This window comes from Nasonia vitripennis, assembly GCF_009193385.2.
Source record: "Nasonia vitripennis strain AsymCx chromosome 1 unlocalized genomic scaffold, Nvit_psr_1.1 chr1_random0011, whole genome shotgun sequence".
NCBI lineage: Eukaryota > Metazoa > Arthropoda > Insecta > Hymenoptera > Pteromalidae > Nasonia > Nasonia vitripennis.
This window is the reverse complement of record NW_022279599.1, coordinates 175648-201043: the sequence shown is the minus strand read 5'-3', so window position 1 is coordinate 201043 and position 25396 is coordinate 175648. Positions and strand designations below refer to the sequence as shown.

Below are 25396 nucleotides of genomic sequence, written 5' to 3'. Positions count from 1 at the left end.
TGTACCATTTTAATCAAACCAGTCTAATAACTCCTAAATTAAGCCATGAACAGAAAAATTGTTCAGATGAAATTTGTCCAGGATCAATGGGGACATCTTTTTGTGCAATTAGTTTTGACCTTGAACTCAAATTTCAAGGTCATTTGAAGGTCAATTTTTTTTTTTAAATAGGAACCCCTATTTCTGATAGCAGATTCGGAAAGAACAGGAAATTTTACGTCCGAAACGGTATTTCAAAATTTTTTTCATGACCTTCACAAGGTCATTTCAAGATCAAATGTTAAGAAATACTGTAATTGCTATTTAATCGCATTTTCTGATAGAATAATCGTAGTTAATGTACTTTTATGATGAATATTCAAACCCAATGTGACAATGACCATGAAAATATTTACCTTGAAAACAAAATAATTCCCTAATTTCAGCGCTACCCAGGAACAACGACGTGGACGTATTAGGATTATGTTCCCTTTGGGGTGCTTGTTTATCGTGAGTCCCCAATTTCCTGTTCTTTATGAATCTGCTATCAGAAATAGGGGTTCCTATTAAAAAAAAAATTTGACCTTCAAATGACCTTGAAATTTGAGTTCAAGGACAAAACTAATTGCACAAAAAGATGTCCCCCTTGATCCTGGACAACTTTTATCTGAACAATTTTTCTGTTCATGGCTCAATTTAGGAGTTATTAGACTGGTTTGATTAAAATGGCCCACCCTGTAGGGTAATGGATACGCGTCTTTCTTTGACAAACTATTCGCGACCTGCATATTTACGCACATTCTAAATGATCTTTTTCACCATGACTATCGGACTGTTCCAAGCGCTGTGCGACTTTTCGACTATTATTATTTCTGTTATTATTAAAACCGCCTTTGTTGCCGACGTTTTGATATCCACCACGATTGTTGGGACCCCCTCTATTATTTTTTGAGTTATTATCAATCTGGTGATCTCGCCAGTTGCTGCCGTTTTCGGGGTTATTTCTATCTCCATTGTTATTGTTGTTGTTATAGTATCCACGGTTGTTATTATTTCCTCCTCTATACCGGGTATTGTACTGTTTATTGCCACGCGAATAATTATTACCGGTGTTCTGCGAATTATTTGGATTATTATCTTGGCTGCCGCTTTGTTGATTCGGATTGTTGTTGTGTCCGTTCAAATTTTAAGACGATTTCGGATTTATGTGATTCGTGACTGTCGCCTTGATTGATTCTCGAAATTTCGTTAATTCTCTGCTTAAAAATTTCGTTACTTCGTCCATCGTCTGTACCTCTACTGTGTTTATATTAGTTTCGGGCTTTTTCTGTGTGTTGGCCGTGATGCCATTGTGACACGTTTTATCTACATTCGATTTTGGCGATGTGGCGTTAGCTGATTTTTCATTTACACGTTTTCCGGTTTCGTAGGCTTGACCTATTGTTCTCGCTTGACTCAAAAAAAATTCGAGGGTTTCGTTTTTGAAAGGACGTAACTACGTGAAAAATTCTCTGCGCATATTACTGTAAATACGATTTATTTTCTTTTGATCGGTTCATTGTTCTGGTAATTTTTTGAACATCGCTAGCATTGCGTTTAAATAATTATTCATCGTTTCGTTCGGTTTTTGTTTTCTCTCGCGGATTTCGTCTTCGAATTCCTCGGGATAACCTTCCGATTTAAATTAGTTGCGCATTTCTACTTCGAAATATGTCCACGTTAACCATTTTTCTTGATTTACGCGAAGTGCGTCGAGCGCCGGTTCTTTTAATAATAACGGTAAACTTCTCAGCAATTCTTCGTCGGTAAGAGCTGTTGTTATTCGGCATTCTTGCACTCGGCTTAGAAATTAATCGATCGATAATCCTTCGCCGTCTTCGCTAAATCTAAAATCCCAGGACGCGACCGATTTGACAACGTCTCTGGGTTTGTTTTCGCCTCTAATATTGAATGGTGTTCGGCGTGGTTGTGAACTGTTGGTTCCGTGGATCGATGCTTCTAACTGTACATTACGTGCGCTTAGTTGATTATTTAAAGTTTGCAATTCTTCGTATTTTCGAATTAGATCCTGTTGTTGCGCTGCTAACTCGTGTATTCGATTCATTGATTCGTCAAGATTACCCGGTTCTACTAGGCGCTGTTTATGCGGCGTGCTGTTACCTATCGGTATGCGCGTCGTATGATTTTGGGTTAATTCTTGTATTAGTGCGTTTTCTTGTTCTTTCGGGTTCGAGGCTTTCCTGAATTTCGCGACTTTGCTCGGTATTTTGATTTGTTCTCCCGTATCTAAAGTTACTCGTGTTAATTTATTCATGCCTCTTTTGGGTATAGTACCCGTTTTTGTGTTCGCGATTAATAATGAGTCGTCTTGATTTAACGGATTTTGGGTCGCTCGCTTTGTGACGTTTTGGTCGTTAAAATTCCACGGTGCTTCTGCGTCTTTCGGATTTTGATCCCTAATTTTGTCTATAAAATTTTCTAATGCTTTGTCGCGTATCGCTTTAGCTTCTTCCTCTTTTCCGAGTAATACCTGGAAATCTTTGAGGTGGTATTCGTCCTGTAATCGCCTACGGAGTCTCGCGAGTCTGTCTGATGTCGGTCCGTATGGATCGAGTTTTAATTCTTTCAGCGCGCGTTCTAATTTTTCGTCGTTGACTGACGAGAGGAAGTCGTCAATTCTGTGCGGGAGTGTCTCGTCGGTATCCGACATTTTGATTCGAGTATTATTAATTCTCTTTTGTCGAAATTTTCCGCGTACTCGTTCACCTGATGCGTATTTCGCGATAGAGTCGGACTAGACGCTCAGCTTTTCTCTGTCCAGCAGCAAATCGAATTGATTTATGCTTAGGTGTGAGAGAACGAAAATGTCAATCGTACTAAAAAAAAAAAAAAATAAATTTTTATACGCGTGTCTGGAAATAGAACAAATAATTGTCCTCCGCACTAGACAATTTTTACACACTCATACAACAGTCGTGTGTGCATGCATGTTGAGTTATTTCACTTCGCAGTGTGAAATAGTGAAAATTCTCGCCGTGAATTTTCAAATAATATTTCGGCTTGTATGTGCCGAGTGTTTCGAATTCGACGTCGCTACGTCGAAATTCGAGCGCTCGTGTGTTTACGTTCGGAGGTCGGCTTAAGCCTCTCCGCGACGCTACGCAGTGTGTTTATGTTTCTCAGAATTCACGAGTTCGACTCGGCTTATGCCTTTTGGAGGTAATTCTAGCCTCGTGTATTCCAAGGGGGAATATTTTTCCTGTCTATTTCCTATACTATCGATTTTTCATATGTGCGGTAAATTATCGATTTTTGCAATCTGCTTTTTTTTTTTTTTTTGATCCCTGCCTCTAATTCCTTTAGGATTATTTTACTAGAGTTATCGGAATGATGTGAATTTCTAGACTTATAGAAAAACCGCTGCCAATTTATTGGCACGTGCTTCCTCCAACTAAATTTATAGTTCCAATAGATAAAATATTATTTAAATATACAATGTTTATGCTTTTTTAAATGTTTTCAATCTCGATTATTTTGCTGAAGGAGCAATTAAAAAATAATACATAATATTGTGGATCTGAATAAGTTGGAATTGAGTACAGGGCAACTACAAAAGAAAAGTTTTATTTATATTTCAATTGTATTATTAATATTTTATAATATGTCAATGTTTGTGATTAATATATTGCGTTAAATATCTCTTAGACGTAAATTTTCGATCACAAATGGTACAAACTGAACCACAAGTAGGAACGTGCCGTTTCATTGATCCACTCCTTATATATTTTTTACACTTTTCGCACCTCATTCTTTTAGAAGAGTGCACATCTTGCTCATGTTTGTATAGATTACGCACTTGTTTACCACATGTTCTGCATGTTTGTTTCTCATTGTCAAACTTTATGTGACGACTCAAATTGCTCTTTTTCCGTTCAATTTTCCGCGAAATTGACGTGTTTCTTATTTCAAAAATCCAACGACTCATCACCATTCCTCTTTAATTATACATAATCATATTGATATACTTTCAATAATAAAACTAGTGTATTATGTACGACAAAGATTATAAACAAAAGAGAAATGTATATTTTATTATTTTTCTAATGAAAAAAAAAACAAGTGAATGTCGAGACTTTATTTTTTTACTCTACATCACTTCTTTTAGAACGTTGATTCACCATTTGCATTATTCATATACATTGTCGTATATCAGAACTCCGAATACCAAATCAATCAAATTATCAGGTTCCAAATTTTGTGGATCTGAAACGGATGAAATCGTCGAAAAAGTTTAAAATTATAATTCAAAAATTTTAAATGTATTGTTTTAACAAATATACAATATATGTTAATGAAATATAATTTGAATTCAATATATTTCCAAAAAGTATTTTTACTGCGTTTAAGCAAGCCATCTGCGCAAAGATTGGCAGTACTCATGTACTATATGTCATACTGATGTGTATATATATATATATATATATATATATATATATATATATATATATATATATATATAACATTTTGACATAAATTAATAGGGAGGGACTTTAACGACGTGCAACGACACCCCTATAAGACGAAGAAAAAGTTTTAAGAAAAATCAGTTTTTACATTTTAGCTTTATACTTGAGAACCGCTCGACGAAATCGTTTAAAATTTTAGCAGCAAATAGCTTTTTTTTATGGTTAATCGCCAAATAAAATTTTGAAGCATTTGACTGCATTGTTTTAGAGACGTGAGGAATCACAAAATTAAAAAAAAAATTGAAACCTTGATATCTTAAGAACCATAGGGGTTGAAAGCTGCGCAATGAACTTAGCCAAGACACACAAAATATCTACTTTTTCCCAAATATCAAGTGCAATAAAGCCTTTTTACTTCCGTAATCGAGACACAAAAAAACTCATTGTTTTCATTTTATTAGCCGAACAAAGCGGTCGATCCCGAGGACCAAACGGGGAAAAGTAGGTAATTTTATTCTCTTTCAAATGCATATTAGCTGAATTGTTTGTAACGATGGGATGATTGAAAAGAACGCAAAATAGTGTTTTTCAAAAATAAAAAATTGGCCGTAAAAATAATAGTTAGAAAAATAAAAAATAAATTTTTTTCTCGAATTCAGAATCCAAAAATATACATGCATGTCAAATTTTATTGATATTCATCGAGTAGTTCCAGAAATATTACGGTATACACACACACACATGCACATACCCGGACATTTTCTATAAACACGTGATTTGAACTTCTAACACACCAAAAAGTATTTTCTAGAAGTTTTGACGAAACTCAAAATTTTACTATTGCAAAGCTTCCTCTAGGAGGAAGCAAAAATTAATCAAACGTCTTTTCGACAGATTAGTTATTACTTCGTGCATTTAGTTGGTTTTTCAATAGTTTAACCACTAAGTTGGGCGCCATTGTGACATGTCTGCCTCCTGCTCGCGCGCAAATTACACGAATGAGCCCTGCCAAGCTTCGGGCTGGTGCGCAGGAAGCTAACGTGTCGCAAAAGTCGTCGATTTGACGACAAGGATCGGCCTCGGCTAGCTCAGCGTCTCCGCTTTAGCGGACCGCGGAGAGTGGTGGGATCCTTTCTGCTTGGCCAGCTGAAATGTAAATTGGAAGTGGGGTTTGCATGCAGAATAAAGATTTTCACTCGGTTTATTCGTGCTTATCCTCTCGGTCTAGTCACGCCCGGGATACCTTTATTTTCCTAAATTAACAAATAGAATATCTTCCGGCCATCGCCCGGTCCGGGTATTACATGCTCGCGTGTATCTTGCGTACTCGAGGCGCTTACCGAGATTATGCGCTTTTAGTTGCACCAGCTTGATGGATGTTGCTATCTAACCTAGCTAGAGCCTCTATCGCGCTGTTTGCGCCACGCGCTTTGAGAGAGAGAGAGAGAGAGAGAGAGAGAGAGAGAGAGAGAGAGAGTAACAGGTGCGTTTCACGCTGACACTTACAAGATATTCGGTGCGCCGTCGGTTTCTGCTGCGTTGCTCGAAGTCGGCCGCGCGTTGCTCCGGGAATCCGTCGAGCTGGTCGTGCCCTGTTTCTTCTCGCCCTCACGTGCCCAGGAGATCCTGCCTGCGGCTGATGCTCGCCCCCTGATCGAGATCGCCTTGCGGGGGCCCCGCTCCGTCCGCTGCTCGCCTCGTCGAGAGCGCCGGGTACCTCTTGCTGCTATCGCAGCTATCGGAAGAGTGACCAGGCTCGGTTTAGTTTTGCCTGGTATGTTGGCTCCCATCTCTTGGTCCTTCGGGGTTAGCTGATGTTTGTTTCTCGGCGCTGGCTCTCGTGTCGCGCTATACTTTCTCTCTCTGATCTCTCTCTCTCTCTCTCTCTCTCTCTCTCTCTCTCTCTCTCTTTCTCTCTCTCGCACCTACCTTGCTTGTCCTATGCTTATGCTTCGCGGGCGACTCCTGTCGCCTCGGCATGCGTCTCGTAGGCGCGTATCGTGTAGTGTCTGTGTGTGCGTAAGCGCTGCCTACGCGCTTGTATGTGCTGTGTGCACGCTGTTTTAGGTGTGTACTGTCACAATTTAATTAAATTAAATCATTTTTGTGTTTAATATTCTTTACATGAACTACTAATTTTTAACTGGATCCCATTACATTGTTAATAATTTGCTTAAAAAATGTAAAAATAAAAAAATTAATATTTAAATCAAAAAATAGTATTTTTTTTATGAAACCAAATTAGTTAAACCTGTTAGTCTGAGAAAAACGATGGTCAATTGTGACTTCCGTATTTTAATGTATTTACAAAAAAATGTCATAATGTACAATGAATTTATATATAGTTTAAATTGGATCTTTAAAAATCTAACTCCATATAATATTATCTATTTTTAAGGAATCTTCTAAATCATTTTGAATAAATATTTTATTAGGATTTTTACATCTAGATGAAGCTACATACAATTGACCATGCGAAAATAATGGCCGTCTTAGAAAAATTCCTAAATAATCAAAATTATAACAAAGCACAGTGCCCTTGTTTAAGTGTTACTATCATTGTACTACCATTAATGGTCACCAAATATATAAAAAGTAATTTTTAAGGAATTTTTCATATTTTTTTTCTAAAACATCCAGCTTGATATCTATCTGTATTATCCACGTAGAATCCATGTCAAATCCGTATGGAATCCATGCCGAATCGAGCTGGATATCCACCTGGATATCAAATCATTTATTTTCAACAAGGTATGATTTATTTATTGTTATTTCGAAAGCTAATATAATCGGAAATTATTTTCTATAAAGAGTGAATGAAAATGAAGAATTCTCTCCAGTATCTAAAGTGATTATGGGTATAAAGACTTTATTTTCTATATTTTCTTTTGTAATTATTCCTGCTTCAATATTGTATTCATGTGATTCAACGATTTTGAAACGAGTGTCATTGCATATGCCATCTATTGCACTTAAATTTCGAATCAACTTTACTGTTGCATTTAATTTCAAGTATAATTTGTGAGGTAGAAGACCTTCTCTAATTTCGTTTAACATTTTAATCGGATAATTTAGATAAATATTGTTGTCAGTTTGATCCACACCCTTATGTTGCGTAATCTATGCTGTAATATGTATTTGATTCGCCAAATAACAATTTTAATACTTTATTATTAATGATCATAATATCGTCATTATAACAAGCTAAAATAACAGAATTTACAGAAATATTTTAATATTTCTATAAATGTTGTTACAAACATCGGTAGTTTTCTAAAGTTGAGGTATTTAGAAATGATTAATTGTACCTTCGCCTAAATCTAATAATAATGATAAGAATTCTCTATCATAACAACAGATATTTTTTATAATTTTAAATCCTTGAAAAAAGGCCATAATTTGGAAAATTTAATTATTTCCTCAACGATAGAACCATGTTATAGAATTTCTATCGTACCTCCGAATACTATTGATTTTCTTCCAAAAGGTATTTTATTACAGTATACATCTTGTAAGGTTCGATCTATTATTTCTAAAGCTTTTTTAGGAATCACGGATGCTTTATCCCGAATAAATAAATCGGCCAGCCTTAATTTTGTTTATCTGATTCTAATTCTAAGAAAGCAGTATCTAAATTATCTAAAGCCAAGGGTAATTGAAAAGTTCTATAAATTATCATTCCTTTGGGTAATAGTATAGAAGCGATACCAGTCCAAGCCATTGATAAGACTTGTTTGTTCAATAAAATATATTAGTGTATAAAAGTTTTGTACAAGAAAGTTTTCCTGAACCTCCAGGACCATCAATAAAATAAATGTTAGTTTTCTGTTAACAAGCTTCGTAAAAATATAGTGTTGATCTTTATTTAATTAATTTACGATCTGTTTGAAAATAGTTGCACGGTGCATTATATTTTCTGTAGACATATCATCATTATAACAAAAAGATTATCCGGTTCTCGTAAACTATAATCTTTACAATATCTTTTTTCTGTTTCTAATTTACTTTGGATGTGATATAAAGCATTATTTCCTTTTTTTCTGGATCGATCTCCTTTACAAACTGTACGCGAAGTAGCTTCGTTCAGCCGGGACGCTGCATCGCTCTGTTCGCCTACAGAGGTTCGCTTGTTGATCAGCAGTGCGTCGCTCGCATCCGCTTGTTCGCTCGCTTCCCTCGGCGGTCGAGCAATGTAGTCCTCTTCACTCTTCAGCGACTTTTCCTGGACCGTTAGCTGATACTACTCTTTAAGCTACATGACCAGTGCCAGATCGATGAACTTCCTCTTCAACGATCCTCAGACAAATTCTCATCTTCAAGACGACGCGACGTCCGCTTGTTGATGCTTTGCTTCACATCCGCCGTTCGTGACTTTTCTTCGTCACGATATCGCCAGCCTTGCTCGCCACCGGTCCATATCGTGCATTTTAGTAACGCGCTTGGCGCGCTGCTTGCGCGCTGAGACAATGTCTTGCAGCTCTATCTTGAGATCACCCTTTTTATCGAATTTTCTAAATTGCTTTTCTCTTCGCGCATTCTTCCGCCCTCCAGCGCTGGACGCCAGTCCTACGGACGGAGCTAGCGAATTCAAACTTTTACAGTTTCTTTAATAGTTATAAGGTCTCGTAGGACTATCATACTGTTGTGCGTCCCCTCCCCTTGACTTGCTTCGCTCAGTGCGCGAGCGCATCCTCGTGTTTGATATCTCTTGGAGTAAGGATGTTTTCTTCTGGTACCTCTACACCAGCTTGCGCCGTCTCAGTGTGTCGAGACAGGCGCTGGAAGGACTTTAAGGTCGAGGCTGTCGAGTTCAACTCCTTAGCGCTCTCGTAATCAGACCTTCTGCATCGTCTAGTGCTCTGCACCTGTGAAGTTCTCGTTTCACAACCGCTGTCCCATGCGTTAGGACAGTCGTGCCACCAATGAGTCATACGTCCACAAGTCCAGCACTCAAGCCTTTCATGCGCTCTTCTGGACATGTGCTTGATTGCATTATCTGGCCCGAAGCAATTTTTCCTTTCATGCATCCGTGACTTGCATACCTAGCAACTATTTTCAATTTCGCATGAATGCTTTGATGCGACGATGGTCGTCTTCCTTGTCCGATCGACCTTCGCGCTATGCTGGCTTTTATTTTTATGCGATTAGCCATCTTGCACTATTTGCGTCCGCTTTTCATGGGGCAACAATTTTTAAAGTATTCAATCCATGCAGAAATTTTGAATGGAAAAAATATTGGAAAATTAGTTTTGACACCAAGATGAACTTTATGACTATCTAAAGAGAAACTACCATTTAATAGGCGTAGAAAACACTTTTCTATTAGATTAGGTTTCGCATTGACATTAAATAAATCACAAGGTCAGTCATATAATAAAGTTGGCGTCTATCTGCCATCACCAGTTTTTAGACATGATCAGTTATATGTGGCTCTATCTAGAGTAAAAGATAGACAACATTTAAAGTTGCTATTAATGAAGAACGCCAAAATGGAACAATCAAATAGTAAAGATACACAAATTTACACTATGAATATTGTATACAAGGAAATATTATAAACAGTATAATATTATAACAGCTGCACTTTTTTTGCAATGCAGCGCTGGAAATATTGGAATCGGCTGCAGCTTTTAAGTAATGTAGCACCAGAATATGACTCTAGTAAAATTAACCTTTCCAGCACGACCCGTTGTGAGAGTCGGGCAGCACATTTTGCTGGCTAACGCTGAAAGGATCATTACATGTTTACCTTTCTTACTTTCAGGTAATACACTACAGCGGTACAATGTACGATTTATTAAGCTGGACAACAATCAAGTAAATATTTATTTATTTAATTTTTAAATAATTTGGTAAGGATCAAATTGTGTAATGCCTAAAATTAGTTTTTTAAGATTAACCTAAATTCATTAGCACGTCTTTATCCATATATTTTTTGAAGTTTCAACATTTTTAAGGCCCCAATTTATGTTTGGGTTGAAAAAAAGGCTATAGCCGGGTTACTATGGTGAAATGGCCCCCTTGGAAAATGTATATATGTTATATACCATTCGATGGGGGATAAAAAAAAACTCCCATAGCCAAATTTTTAGCTCTCTGCCTAGTGCGCATGCGCAGTAACGTCGATAAACGTGTTTTTTTGATTTTATTTTTTTCTGAAGTCCCTATAGGATAAAAATTTTTTTAAAAATTCACATTGGTGTATTTTTATGTCATGAATAACTGCCATTTTTTTGGGATTACATAACCTCAAATATCGGATCTAAAAAAATTATTAAAGTTTTCAATCGATATTTTGACCCCCTTGATTTTGAGGTGCAACTTTTTAAGTAGACTTTTTTTGTGTACTTTTTCCCGTTCTTTACGATGGCACTAACGTTTTTTCCTTAAAAATGGTGGCACAACTCGATTTGAGCCAAAAACTGATTTTTTTGCCATTTTTTCACGTTTTTAGCTGGTTATGTTACAATTTAGTTACTAAAGTGACTCCTTTTGAGTAGCTTTGCATATCTTCCCATGAAAACATAATCAAATGAAATATTTTGTTCGCTCCAAGCCGTATTTTTTATATTATCTTACGTTTTCAATGATGGTCTTATCAGAATTTGAGGTAATAAAGGGTTTCTCTCTATATATAAAAAGAATATCGCCTCTGTCAGTGTCTGCTTTTCTCTTTAACCTAAAAATGCCCTCATTTGAGTGATTTAACGCCGAAAAAGGCCATTTTTGGTACCATGTAACCCAAAACTAACCTAAAAATGTCATAATGCAAGAGTTTTCACGCAAAAAAGCCTGTCTTTAGCTAAACATAGCCTTGAAATCGATCGTTTGAGGGTACTTTTGGCGTCTTGTGGTCTTAAAAAGGCCATATTTGGCTTATCTGCCTCTACTTAATTGATTATTCAAAATCTATTGACAGTAATAATTATCAGGTAAAAAGGAATTGAAGTTAAGTATGTTCAATTCGTACAAAGTATAATTTATTATCTTCATAGGCTATTTAAAATAAATTATGGAACGTATACAAGTAGCTTTTTAAAAATAACGAATGTTCACAATAGAAAAAATGATTCACTCATCATTGTCACTATCTTCATCAATACACACTTCAATTTGATCATTAAGAAACATTTTAGACAGAATTTCAGCTGGTCGTATGATTTTTGATAAATATCTTCCATGTGAAAGATAATAGATTATGGCAGCAATATGCGCACAACATCCTATAGTACGGTTACCGTTAGCACAATCACAACAGTGTCTTAAGATGCTAGAATAACCAATACCATTTGGTTTATACTCAACGAAACATTTGTATTGTTTTCTGTTAATATGCCTGGATTGAACTTCAAGTTTGAGAATATTGTTAGTCTCTTTTGAATATCCAATCTTCAAATTATTATCTGCGTCAAGCATTTCCGCTAAGTAAGATATTGTCTGTTTAAGCTGATATGTTCCTGTAAACAGAATTTTCAAATCTTTTATTGTTAATTCAGGAAAGTCTGGTAAATCATCCGAAGTTATTATTTTAAATGGTAGTTTCCGACGACTCCATCTTTTGTCTGCTACTAAAACTGCTAATGTATTTTCAACATTTTTTCTAGATTGCATAGCACTAAATATTTCATCTTGCATGTCTTCATCAGAATCTAGGCGTTTGCCAAACAAGTTATTTAAGTAGCAAGAAATTTTACAATAAGATCCAGTATTTTTCACCATTTTATTATCAAGTTTGTGATCTAATAACCTATATTTTTTCTTTTGAACTCCGTGCACTGCTTCAACAACCCATCGCAGTTTTGTCGTGAATCTTGTTTCATTTGATTCTTGCGTAGAAAGTTGAGATTTTGAACCTTTGAGTGCAGGCATCAAAACAATATAACCCATATTTTCTAATTTTTGTTTAATGTCCCTGAAACCTCTATCCAGTATAAAAATGTCCCCTTGGCGAAGAAGTTTCTGTAAAATATTCTGCTTCTCTTCCAATATTTCAATCAGTATTGTAGCATCATTTTTATTTGCAAGATATGGACCTAACTGGTCAACAACATAAACATTAGTAGTACATATAGTAAATGGTTTAGTCAGAGGAACTTTTTTTTGGCCTGAATAAGATTTTCTTTGGTACTCGTTATTAGAGCTTTTTTCATGCCTTATATAAGTACCATCAGCAATCAAAATAAGTTGTTTACCAGGATGTAATTTCTTTGCCATATTAGAAGTTTGATTTTCAATCAATTCATTTCTGTCTACATTTTCTAATCCAAAGTGTTTTGGTAGTAAATCTTTTTCGAAAGATAATAATACTGATTGACAAAAACGAGATACTTGTTGTTCGCTTTCAATGTCAAATATTGTAGAGATGAGCGAGTTAGAATTCCCAGAGCGCATTTTGAATAAAAATACGACAATGGCTTGTGTCGCTGTCCTTACACAGGAATTCTTCAGAGAAGTGAGTTGATCTTTAAGATAATTAATATTTTCCCACGTTAATCCCGTAAAAACTTTCAATTTTTTTTCAGGCATGGAAAATTCAGCTACTGTATCTAATAAAGTTTCGTCTGCTTTCATTGATAATTGACTCAAAAATTGTAGTAATTCATCAATATATACCGTACTTGTAGTGGAAAAAATATTAATTTTATTTAGTTCATCTTCATAAAATCTTTTTTTAATTAAATGTGTGCAACAGCATCTATTGCCATGTGGAATAAAAACATTCATTTTACTATAAACTTGAATTCGGGCCTCTAAAGGAACTAATATATTATTAGTCTGTTTTTGGTACCCACAAACAAAGCAATATTTATGTGCCGCAATCGTCCTTTGAATAAGTAATTCCGTGGTTGCTCGTACTTTTTGTTCCTTTATTGTGTATACAGATGATTGTGTACTTTCCTGAGATGATGAAGTGACAGTTAGCTGAGAAAATGATTCAGAAACATTTGAATCTTGAGACGAAGCAGTTGCTGGAACATTAACCTTTTTAGGTTTAGAGCTTGATATGTATTTGGCTAATCGCTTTCTACATGAATCACAAATTACATCATGGATGTAAATATCTTTATTTGATAATTGTTTAGCATATTCGATTTCAACTTCAGATTCGATTTCCTTTTCTCGACCAATTGATTTTCTAATATAAATATTACACATGGCACATCTTCGATCATCGCGTTTCCTGATGTTATCTGACTCTTCATTACTATTAGATGCCATATTTATTTAACCATTAGACAAGAAGATCACTTCTGAAATAATAAAATATAAATATTTTACAATACATTTAAAAATGCTGTTAGTTAGTTTTTAAAAATCTAAAAAAATTGTTTGCCTTTTTTTAAATTAAAAACTAGAATGAATAATAAATATTACAAAAATATTATAATCTAAGTTCTTGTATAATCCAGTTTTCTCAGTAGCTTTACATGAAAAGTAAAAAAATAATATTGCCTAGTAAAAGTGAAATAAGTTGTATTTCATTTATAAGTTTTTTAAGCAAATAATTTTTTTTTGTCATAAAAACTGTATTGAAGTGCTTGCACCTAGTGATTTTATAAAATCAACAAACCTATGAATTTATTATATTCAATTTGTTTTTTTGTAAAAATATGTTCTTGTATCTAGACATGAATAATAGTGTATTTTAAAATAAATAAATAATGTTGTTTTTAATGATGTTTCATATACGTATGTGTTTAAAGCATAGGTTAGCTTGTGTTTACTTTATTCATTTTACATTTTTTTAACTTAAAAGTCAATTGACAATTAATAAGTTGGCATCCTATTAGTTCTATTTTTCATTTTTATTATTTCTCATGTATTGTTTTTATGTAAAACCAAATATTTTTTCTCATCTCATAATAATTAACTATAGTAAAAATCACATCATATATAGTCATATGCAGATATTTATGTGCATTTTTTATTAATTTGACAGTATTTTATACATAAACAAATTAATTATTGTTCAAGACTTTCTATATTTTATCAATTTAATCATACTTGTATAATTAATATACCGCATTACATCAAAACATGCAACTCATCAATCGTCAAATCCGTTTCTAGCAAAAGTTTATTGTCATATTTTATTCAAATGTTTTTCCTTCTTAATTTTATTTAGTTAATAGTTTCAACAACTTTATGTTTAACTAATTTCTCATTTTACTTTATGTGATTAGCCTAAATTGGTTAAGTTAAATAGATAAAGACTCGTTCCCCTTACATGCATTGTACGTATATCTATATCTATAGGATTGAAAATTCATTTTTATTAATTACTTTTTTGTTAGCTTATTGATTTAAAATCTGATTGCTATTTTTGTTTTAGGATAAGATCGGATCTTTATGCGAGTACTAAAACAGTTTATAATTTAATGTTGGTTTAAACTTTTGATTTTATGCAAGAATTTAATAACGTACACAACATGTTTTTCTTATTTAGCGTATAAAAAGGTCTAATAATTATCTGTTATTATTATTACTTATTATATTATTATATTATATTATTATATTATTATATCATATTATTATATTATTATATCATATTATTATATTACTATATTATCTGTCATTATTTTTGATACAATTACTCTTAATACTACAGAATTTATAATAAAAATTTTATTTTTCTACCCATTAATAAGTCTTACTCTGCATATACCGGTAAAATACAAGTGTATTTATTATAAATACATGGGAGATTTTTTATTTATCAGTAGGTTGGTTACAGTATTTTTTTCAAAACTCAAAGTGTCGGCATAAAAATAACATTTTAGATATTATATATTATAAACCTATTAATAATAGGTTTTGATTTTAAAGAAGTTATTTAACAAAATATTAATTTATTGTGTAATATGTATTAGAAATACATATAACCCTAATATCAAAGCATATAATCTGTGATGTCAAAACTTTTGAAAAACTTTGTTAAATCTTCATTTTTTTAAAAGATATGTAAAATATATAGTACTCACTTTAAATATACAAGATTGTTAGTTTTGAAGTAAACAGCAGAAAGATTTAAAGTAGCCGCGTCAGCCTTCGGTTCCAACTAACTCCAATGTATTTGAAAATAAATACTTAACTACTTTATTATTTTTTCTAGTATTGCTATCAATTATCTGTCAAAAGCCGAAATAGTAAAAAGAAAAATCGAAACAATTTTTATTTGCTAGATTTTAATTTACTTTAAAAGTTATAAACTTATACTAACAGCGTTTTCACCATTCACTTGTATTAGTATATTATGGAGAAAGTACAATTGAGTCCGTCGTCCCGTACCGACCTCGGGACATACCGTCTGAAATAAGCTGTTTTTACGGGATTGGCTAATTCTGTACCGTCGATTGGGTTATCGAACAGAATTAGCCAATAATATAAAAGTGACTTATTTCAGACGGTATGTCCCGGGGTCGGTACGGGACGGGACGGGACGTATTGTACTTTCTCCCTTATATAGACAATTGTAAGAAAAAAAAAAATTAGTTTTGAAAAAAACAATGTTGGCCATTGGTTTGCGCATCGTTTAATTAATTAAGAAATCAAAATACTTTATTTGTTTATGCTCCTGATAATTCTTAATTTTATGATTGACCATTCACTACGCAGATCGTCTGCATTGCAGCCGCCGCGTCAACCGCGCGGCCAAGCATAACCTTTTATTATAAATAAAAATAAACAATAAACAAAAAAGTGCGACAGAGACAATACTTTCGACCAATCACAGAACGTTTAAAAAGAACATAACATTAGCCATCAGTTTTATAATAAGGTGATATCACAATTCTGATAAGACCATCATTGAAAACGTAAGATAATATAAAAAATACGGCTTGGAGCGAACAAAATATTTCATTTGATTATGTTTTCATGGGAAGATATGCAAAGCTACTCAAAAGGAGTCACTTTAGTAACTAAATTGTAACATAACCAGCTAAAAACGTGAAAAAATGGCAAAAAAATCAGTTTTTGGCTCAAATCGAGTTGTGCCACCATTTTTAAGGAAAAAACGTTAGTGCCATCGTAAAGAACGGGAAAAAGTACACAAAAAAAGTCTACTTAAAAAGTTGCACCTCAAAATCAAGGGGGTCAAAATATCGATTGAAAACTTTAATAATTTTTTTAGATCCGATATTTGAGGTTATGTAATCCCAAAAAAATGGCAGTTATTCATGACATAAAAATACACCAATGTGAATTTTTAAAAAAATTTTTATCCTATAGGGACTTCAGAAAAAAATAAAATCAAAAAAACACGTTTATCGACGTTACTGCGCATGCGCACTAGGCAGAGAGCTAAAAATTTGGCTATGGGAGTTTTTTTTTATCCCCCATCGAATGGTATATAACATATATACATTTTCCAAGGGGGCCATTTCACCATAGTAACCCGGCTATAGCCTTTGCATAAAAAAATTTCAAGGCCTTAATGTTTTAAAGCCCAAATATTCAAAGGTTAGAAAAGTCTAAAAAAATTGTAAGGCCCAAATTTTAAGACCTAAAATTTTTAAGACCAAAAATGCTTAAAAATAAAAATTTTTAAGGCCCAAACTTTTTATAGATCATTTTTATATATAAAGATAACGTAATATCTAAAAAACTGTGGCGTAAGGCTGCTGGCCCAGAGAACCGGAGAAAAATTGTTTCACAATTTAATATAATGTAAGATAAGATAAAATTAATATGTACAAATATAATTGCATACTCTAAGATGTACCTATAATTATACGATGTTGCCAGTTGCTGTCAAAGTTTGTCACTTGAAACACTTCTTATTTACGTTATTTATACAGAAAGTAGTTTTTATCATAATTTACTATTTAGTATCACTGAAATATGTGGTAATCTATCAGTACTGTTGTGTAACTGTAAGATCTGTGAAGATGCGGGGGGGGGGGGGGGGGCTTTCCTATTTTTAAAAATAAGGTAAAAATGAATGATTTTTACGTCATTTTATGGGGCGGGGGAAGTATCTTCAAAATGATTATATAATATAGGTGTATATACAATATTAGGGTGTATTGAATTTTTGTACGCATTTTCGCGACTCGTAATAGTGTGGACATTTTAGTAGTTATATCAAATAGAACGTCTGTAATATTTGGACGCATAAAGTCAATTGCTTCCGCTCTGTCTAAAGTCGAAAAGTCCAAAATTACCACATTTTCGCTAAATTCTTTGAACAAATTAAAGAGAAAAATGTTCAAATACAATTTTTTTTTAATTGCATTCGTTCTTGTTGATAAATTATTGAAGTTTCGGAAATTTAAGTTGAAAATATTGAATTCAACACTTCAATGATTTTTCAACAAGAAGGAATGCATTTAAAAAAAATGTACAGGGTGTTTCATTTTAATCCGACCACGTCAAAAAACCATGGAAAAACTAATTTTAACGAAAAATGGCCTTAACAAAAGTTGAAGGGGGTAAAGGGGGCCATCGAATGACACAAACACCTATGACCTTGAACTCGATTTTCAAAGTCATTTGAGGGTAATTGTGATTTTTTTAAATAGGAACCTCTATTTTAGACCTTGGAATCGGATAGAGCGGAAAAAATTACGTCGCAAAGGATATTTTAAGTTTGCTTTGGTGACCTTGAGAAGGTCAATTCAAGGTCAAATAACAAAAAATCTGATAAACAGCTGTTTGTCTGGTTTTATTTTACTGATGTCGAAAGATGACCTTGACAAAAGTTGAAGGGAGCAAAAGGGGCCATCTAATGACACCAACACCTTTGACCTTGATCTCGATGTTCAATGTCATTTGAAGATCATTGTATTTTTTTAACGGGAACCCCTATTTCTGACCTCGGAATACGGAGCAGCGGAAAAAATTACGTCGGAAATGATATTTCAAGTTTGCCTTAGTGACCTTGAGAAGGTCAATTCAAGGTCAAATAAGAAGTATCATCCTAAGATTGTTTTTCTTTCAATTTTTTAGTAGAATTATCATTTTGTTATTGTAATAAACATTAAGAGAATAATTGACTTAAAATGTGATTATGCTTTGCTGACTTCAAAGCCACTTTGTAAGGTAAAAAGTGCAAAGATGCAATATCAAATGTTATGTGGAGTCCATATTTATATCCTAACTTTAGTGTTGCCCAGGAACAACGACGTGGACGTAATAGGATTGTGTTCCCTTTGGGGTGCTTGATTAGAGTGAGTCTCCTTGCCTCTCACTTTTATTATGTACAGATTTGAATGTAGGTGCCCAAAGACACCACCATTTTTTTGGATTCTATTCAGTTCTTGGGATGTTTTCGTAAGCGAAATTTTATCCTATCTTTAGCGTTACTCAGGAACGACGTGGACACAATTGGCTACTAATTTTCCTCATCGAATTTTGCCTGAATTTATTGTTGAAATAAATAATTTATTTTGTAAAGATGATTTTTCATGTTGAATTTTCCCGCGACTCATTGTTGAAATAGACAATTTTTCTAATAAGAGATCTCTTTTCATATGAATTTATCCTCTACTCATTGTTACTTACACTTAGTATTCAATAGTTTACTAGTTATTGAATAGTTATTGATTAGCCAAACTAATCAAATATCATTTGTTTAACATTTTCTCTTTTTCATTCATTGACCTTTATTTTTTCTATTAAAATTTATTACTCATCGAAAGCTATCTAATTTGTTAAGTTTGGTAAAAACAACATTTTTTATTGAACTTGTTATAAATTTTTAACAATGGCTGATTATCCAGCCGCTGAAAGGGTTGATATTTTATTGATTCTTGGTGAATAATCACTCACTCTATCACTCTAATCAAGCACCCCGAAAAGTGAGAGGCAAGGGGACTCACTCTAATCAAGCACCCCAAAGGGAACACAATCCTATTACGTCCACGTCGTTGTTCCTGGGCAACACTAAAGTTAGGATATAAATATGGACTCCACATAACATTTGATATTGCATTTTTGCACTTTTGACCTTACAAAATGGCTTTGAAGTCAGCAAAGCATAATCACATTTTAAGTCAATTATTCTCTTAATGTATATTACAATAACAAAATGATAATTCTACGAAAAAATTGAAAGGAAAACAATCTTAGGCTGATACTTCTTATTTGACCTTGAATTGACCTTCTCAAGGTCACTAAGGCAAACTTGAAATGTCATTTCCGACGTAATTTTTTCCGCTGCTCCGTATTCCGAGGTCAAAAATAGGGGTTCCCGTTAAAAAAATACAATGACCTTCAAATGGCCTTGAAAATCGAGTTCAAGGTCACAGGTGTTTGTGTCATTCGATGGCCCCCTTTACCCCCTTCAACTTTTGTTAAGGCCATTTTTCGTTAAAATTAGTTTTTCCATGGTTTTTTGACGTGGTCGGATTAAAATGAAACACCCTGTGTATACAGGGTGTCCCATTTTAATTTACCACCACCTAAAACAGGTTAATAATTTGCTCTGAGAAAAAAATGTTTCAAATAAAATTTGTTGGGTTCGAAGGGGGGCATCTTTTGGCTATTTTAGCTGCGACCTTGAACATGACCTTCAAGGTCATTTGAATAAGATTTATCACAGATTCGGGTTCTACCAAAAAAGTAACACTTTTTGTCTTAACCATTTTTTGATCATCAATAGGTAGCTCTCCCTTTAACTGAAAAGAGAATTTGTCCTAGAAATAAGCTGTTTTAGATGAATGTTACTAGCTTCAAACAAAGACAGAGGTATCCTTTTGATCACTTAAGGCAAGACCTTCACGTCCAACCACTTAAGGCAAGACCTTCACGTCCAGCCACTTGAGGCAAGACCCCTTCGTTCAGATCGTCTGCATTGCAGCCGCCGCGTCAACCGCGCGGCCAAGCATAACCTTTTATTATAAATAAAAATAAACAATAAACAAAAAAGTGCGACAGAGACAATACTTTCGACCAATCACAGAACGTTTAAAAAGAACATAACATTAGCCATCAGTTTTATAATAAGGTGATATCACAATTCTGATAAGACCATCATTGAAAACGTAAGATAATATAAAAAATACGGCTTGGAGCGAACAAAATATTTCATTTGATTATGTTTTCATGGGAAGATATGCAAAGCTACTCAAAAGGAGTCACTTTAGTAACTAAATTGTAACATAACCAGCTAAAAACGTGAAAAAATGGCAAAAAAATCAGTTTTTGGCTCAAATCGAGTTGTGCCACCATTTTTAAGGAAAAAACGTTAGTGCCATCGTAAAGAACGGGAAAAAGTACACAAAAAAAGTCTACTTAAAAAGTTGCACCTCAAAATCAAGGGGGTCAAAATATCGATTGAAAACTTTAATAATTTTTTTAGATCCGATATTTGAGGTTATGTAATCCCAAAAAAATGGCAGTTATTCATGACATAAAAATACACCAATGTGAATTTTTAAAAAAATTTTTATCCTATAGGGACTTCAGAAAAAAATAAAATCAAAAAAACACGTTTATCGACGTTACTGCGCATGCGCACTAGGCAGAGAGCTAAAAATTTGGCTATGGGAGTTTTTTTTTATCCCCCATCGAATGGTATATAACATATATACATTTTCCAAGGGGGCCATTTCACCATAGTAACCCGGCTATAGCCTTTGCATAAAAAAATTTCAAGGCCTTAATGTTTTAAAGCCCAAATATTCAAAGGTTAGAAAAGTCTAAAAAAATTGTAAGGCCCAAATTTTAAGACCTAAAATTTTTAAGACCAAAAATGCTTAAAAATAAAAATTTTTAAGGCCCAAACTTTTTATAGATCATTTTTATATATAAAGATAACGTAATATCTAAAAAACTGTGGCGTAAGGCTGCTGGCCCAGAGAACCGGAGAAAAATTGTTTCACAATTTAATATAATGTAAGATAAGATAAAATTAATATGTACAAATATAATTGCATACTCTAAGATGTACCTATAATTATACGATGTTGCCAGTTGCTGTCAAAGTTTGTCACTTGAAACACTTCTTATTTACGTTATTTATACAGAAAGTAGTTTTTATCATAATTTACTATTTAGTATCACTGAAATATGTGGTAATCTATCAGTACTGTTGTGTAACTGTAAGATCTGTGAAGATGCGGGGGGGGGGGGGGCTTTCCTATTTTTAAAAATAAGGTAAAAATGAATGATTTTTACGTCATTTTATGGGGCGGGGGAAGTATCTTCAAAATGATTATATAATATAGGTGTATATACAATATTAGGGTGTATTGAATTTTTGTACGCATTTTCGCGACTCGTAATAGTGTGGACATTTTAGTAGTTATATCAAATAGAACGTCTGTAATATTTGGACGCATAAAGTCAATTGCTTCCGCTCTGTCTAAAGTCGAAAAGTCCAAAATTACCACATTTTCGCTAAATTCTTTGAACAAATTAAAGAGAAAAATGTTCAAATACAATTTTTTTTTAATTGCATTCGTTCTTGTTGATAAATTATTGAAGTTTCGGAAATTTAAGTTGAAAATATTGAATTCAACACTTCAATGATTTTTCAACAAGAAGGAATGCATTTAAAAAAAATGTACAGGGTGTTTCATTTTAATCCGACCACGTCAAAAAACCATGGAAAAACTAATTTTAACGAAAAATGGCCTTAACAAAAGTTGAAGGGGGTAAAGGGGGCCATCGAATGACACAAACACCTATGACCTTGAACTCGATTTTCAAAGTCATTTGAGGGTAATTGTGATTTTTTTAAATAGGAACCTCTATTTTAGACCTTGGAATCGGATAGAGCGGAAAAAATTACGTCGCAAAGGATATTTTAAGTTTGCTTTGGTGACCTTGAGAAGGTCAATTCAAGGTCAAATAACAAAAAATCTGATAAACAGCTGTTTGTCTGGTTTTATTTTACTGATGTCGAAAGATGACCTTGACAAAAGTTGAAGGGAGCAAAAGGGGCCATCTAATGACACCAACACCTTTGACCTTGATCTCGATGTTCAATGTCATTTGAAGATCATTGTATTTTTTTAACGGGAACCCCTATTTCTGACCTCGGAATACGGAGCAGCGGAAAAAATTACGTCGGAAATGATATTTCAAGTTTGCCTTAGTGACCTTGAGAAGGTCAATTCAAGGTCAAATAAGAAGTATCATCCTAAGATTGTTTTTCTTTCAATTTTTTAGTAGAATTATCATTTTGTTATTGTAATAAACATTAAGAGAATAATTGACTTAAAATGTGATTATGCTTTGCTGACTTCAAAGCCACTTTGTAAGGTAAAAAGTGCAAAGATGCAATATCAAATGTTATGTGGAGTCCATATTTATATCCTAACTTTAGTGTTGCCCAGGAACAACGACGTGGACGTAATAGGATTGTGTTCCCTTTGGGGTGCTTGATTAGAGTGAGTCTCCTTGCCTCTCACTTTTATTATGTACAGATTTGAATGTAGGTGCCCAAAGACACCACCATTTTTTTGGATTCTATTCAGTTCTTGGGATGTTTTCGTAAGCGAAATTTTATCCTATCTTTAGCGTTACTCAGGAACGACGTGGACACAATTGGCTACTAATTTTCCTCATCGAATTTTGCCTGAATTTATTGTTGAAATAAATAATTTATTTTGTAAAGATGATTTTTCATGTTGAATTTTCCCGCGACTCATTGTTGAAATAGACAATTTTTCTAATAAGAGATCTCTTTTCATATGAATTTATCCTCTACTCATTGTTACTTACACTTAGTATTCAATAGTTTACTAGTTATTGAATAGTTATTGATTAGCCAAACTAATCAAATATCATTTGTTTAACATTTTCTCTTTTTCATTCATTGACCTTTATTTTTTCTATTAAAATTTATTACTCATCGAAAGCTATCTAATTTGTTAAGTTTGGTAAAAACAACATTTTTTATTGAACTTGTTATAAATTTTTAACAATGGCTGATTATCCAGCCGCTGAAAGGGTTGATATTTTATTGATTCTTGGTGAATAATCACTCACTCTATCACTCTAATCAAGCACCCCGAAAAGTGAGAGGCAAGGGGACTCACTCTAATCAAGCACCCCAAAGGGAACACAATCCTATTACGTCCACGTCGTTGTTCCTGGGCAACACTAAAGTTAGGATATAAATATGGACTCCACATAACATTTGATATTGCATTTTTGCACTTTTGACCTTACAAAATGGCTTTGAAGTCAGCAAAGCATAATCACATTTTAAGTCAATTATTCTCTTAATGTATATTACAATAACAAAATGATAATTCTACGAAAAAATTGAAAGGAAAACAATCTTAGGCTGATACTTCTTATTTGACCTTGAATTGACCTTCTCAAGGTCACTAAGGCAAACTTGAAATGTCATTTCCGACGTAATTTTTTCCGCTGCTCCGTATTCCGAGGTCAAAAATAGGGGTTCCCGTTAAAAAAATACAATGACCTTCAAATGGCCTTGAAAATCGAGTTCAAGGTCACAGGTGTTTGTGTCATTCGATGGCCCCCTTTACCCCCTTCAACTTTTGTTAAGGCCATTTTTCGTTAAAATTAGTTTTTCCATGGTTTTTTGACGTGGTCGGATTAAAATGAAACACCCTGTGTATACAGGGTGTCCCATTTTAATTTACCACCACCTAAAACAGGTTAATAATTTGCTCTGAGAAAAAAATGTTTCAAATAAAATTTGTTGGGTTCGAAGGGGGGCATCTTTTGGCTATTTTAGCTGCGACCTTGAACATGACCTTCAAGGTCATTTGAATAAGATTTATCACAGATTCGGGTTCTACCAAAAAAGTAACACTTTTTGTCTTAACCATTTTTTGATCATCAATAGGTAGCTCTCCCTTTAACTGAAAAGAGAATTTGTCCTAGAAATAAGCTGTTTTAGATGAATGTTACTAGCTTCAAACAAAGACAGAGGTATCCTTTTGATCACTTAAGGCAAGACCTTCACGTCCAACCACTTAAGGCAAGACCTTCACGTCCAGCCACTTGAGGCAAGACCCCTTCGTTCAGCTAGTCACGGAAATTTCAACGCCTCAAGTGCTCTATCAATTGCCCATTTTGTTGAATGCACATTTGTATTCTCTGCCGAAAACTTCTTTGGACATCTATTAATGTTTGTGGGGTGAACGCCTGAAATGCTGCAACAATTCTCTCCATCATATTTTGTGCCGTCGTCGGGGCTTCCGCGTAAACTCTCTGCTTCACGGCCCCCCACAGAAAGAAGTCCAATGGGGTCAAATCTGGCGATCGCGCAGGGAATTCACAGATTGGACTACCAATTCCAATCCAACTATTTGGGTATGTCGCGTTCAGAAATCTCCTGACAAGTAGTCTACGATGAGCGGGAGCACCATCTTGCTGGAACCACATGTCTCGCCTTATTTCTAGCGGAATGTTTTCTAGAAGAGGTGGAATTTGGTTCTCGAGAATATCTAAATAAAGCTCGCCGTTTAAATTACGGTCATAAAAAATTGGACCCACAACGTATTCCCCAACTATGCCCGCCCAAACATTAATTGACCACCGTCTTTGTGTACGGTGATCTCGCTGCCAATGTGGATTTTCTTCTGCATAATAATGCGCGTTATGAAGATTAACTCCTCCCATATTGTCGAACTTTGCCTCGTCTGTAAAGAGAGTCCGATCAAAGAAAAATGGATCTATGCGCATTCGTGTTTCCGCCCATTGACAGAATCTAAGTCGCCTGGCAGGATCACCAGGCTCAATGGCATGTGTAAGGTGCAAGTGATATGGATGAAATCTAAAATGACGCAATAAACGGGAAACTGTTGATCTGGGTACTCCATGCATTCGCTGAATTTGTCGCGTCGAAATATGAGGATCCTCGGCAATTACAGCACGCCTCTTCCTTCTTAAGTTACCTCCTTGAGCTCTTATCGTTAGAAGTTTAATATTACTCCTAGTAGGATGACGAGCGTCCGGATACCTTTCAGCGTACAGCCTCGCTGCAGCCTTGTAATTGTCGTGACATTCTCCCAGAATCTTGA

The 25396-nt window shown here is 34.2% G+C and overlaps 1 protein-coding gene across 9 annotated transcripts in view; it reads left to right on the top strand.

Moving 5' to 3' along the window:
• The window catches only part of LOC100498673 (UPF0363 protein CG9853 homolog), a 203114-nt gene that overhangs the window by 23453 nt on the left and 154265 nt on the right, over positions 1-25396 (top strand). For 3 of the 9 annotated variants that reach the window (XM_031921446.1, XM_032601399.1, XM_032601398.1), the window contains exon 3: positions 10210-10262. In XM_031921446.1, the coding sequence (XP_031777306.1) occupies positions 10231-10262 (32 nt within the window). In that variant the 5' untranslated portion in view covers positions 10210-10230. 9 annotated transcript variants of the gene reach the window in all.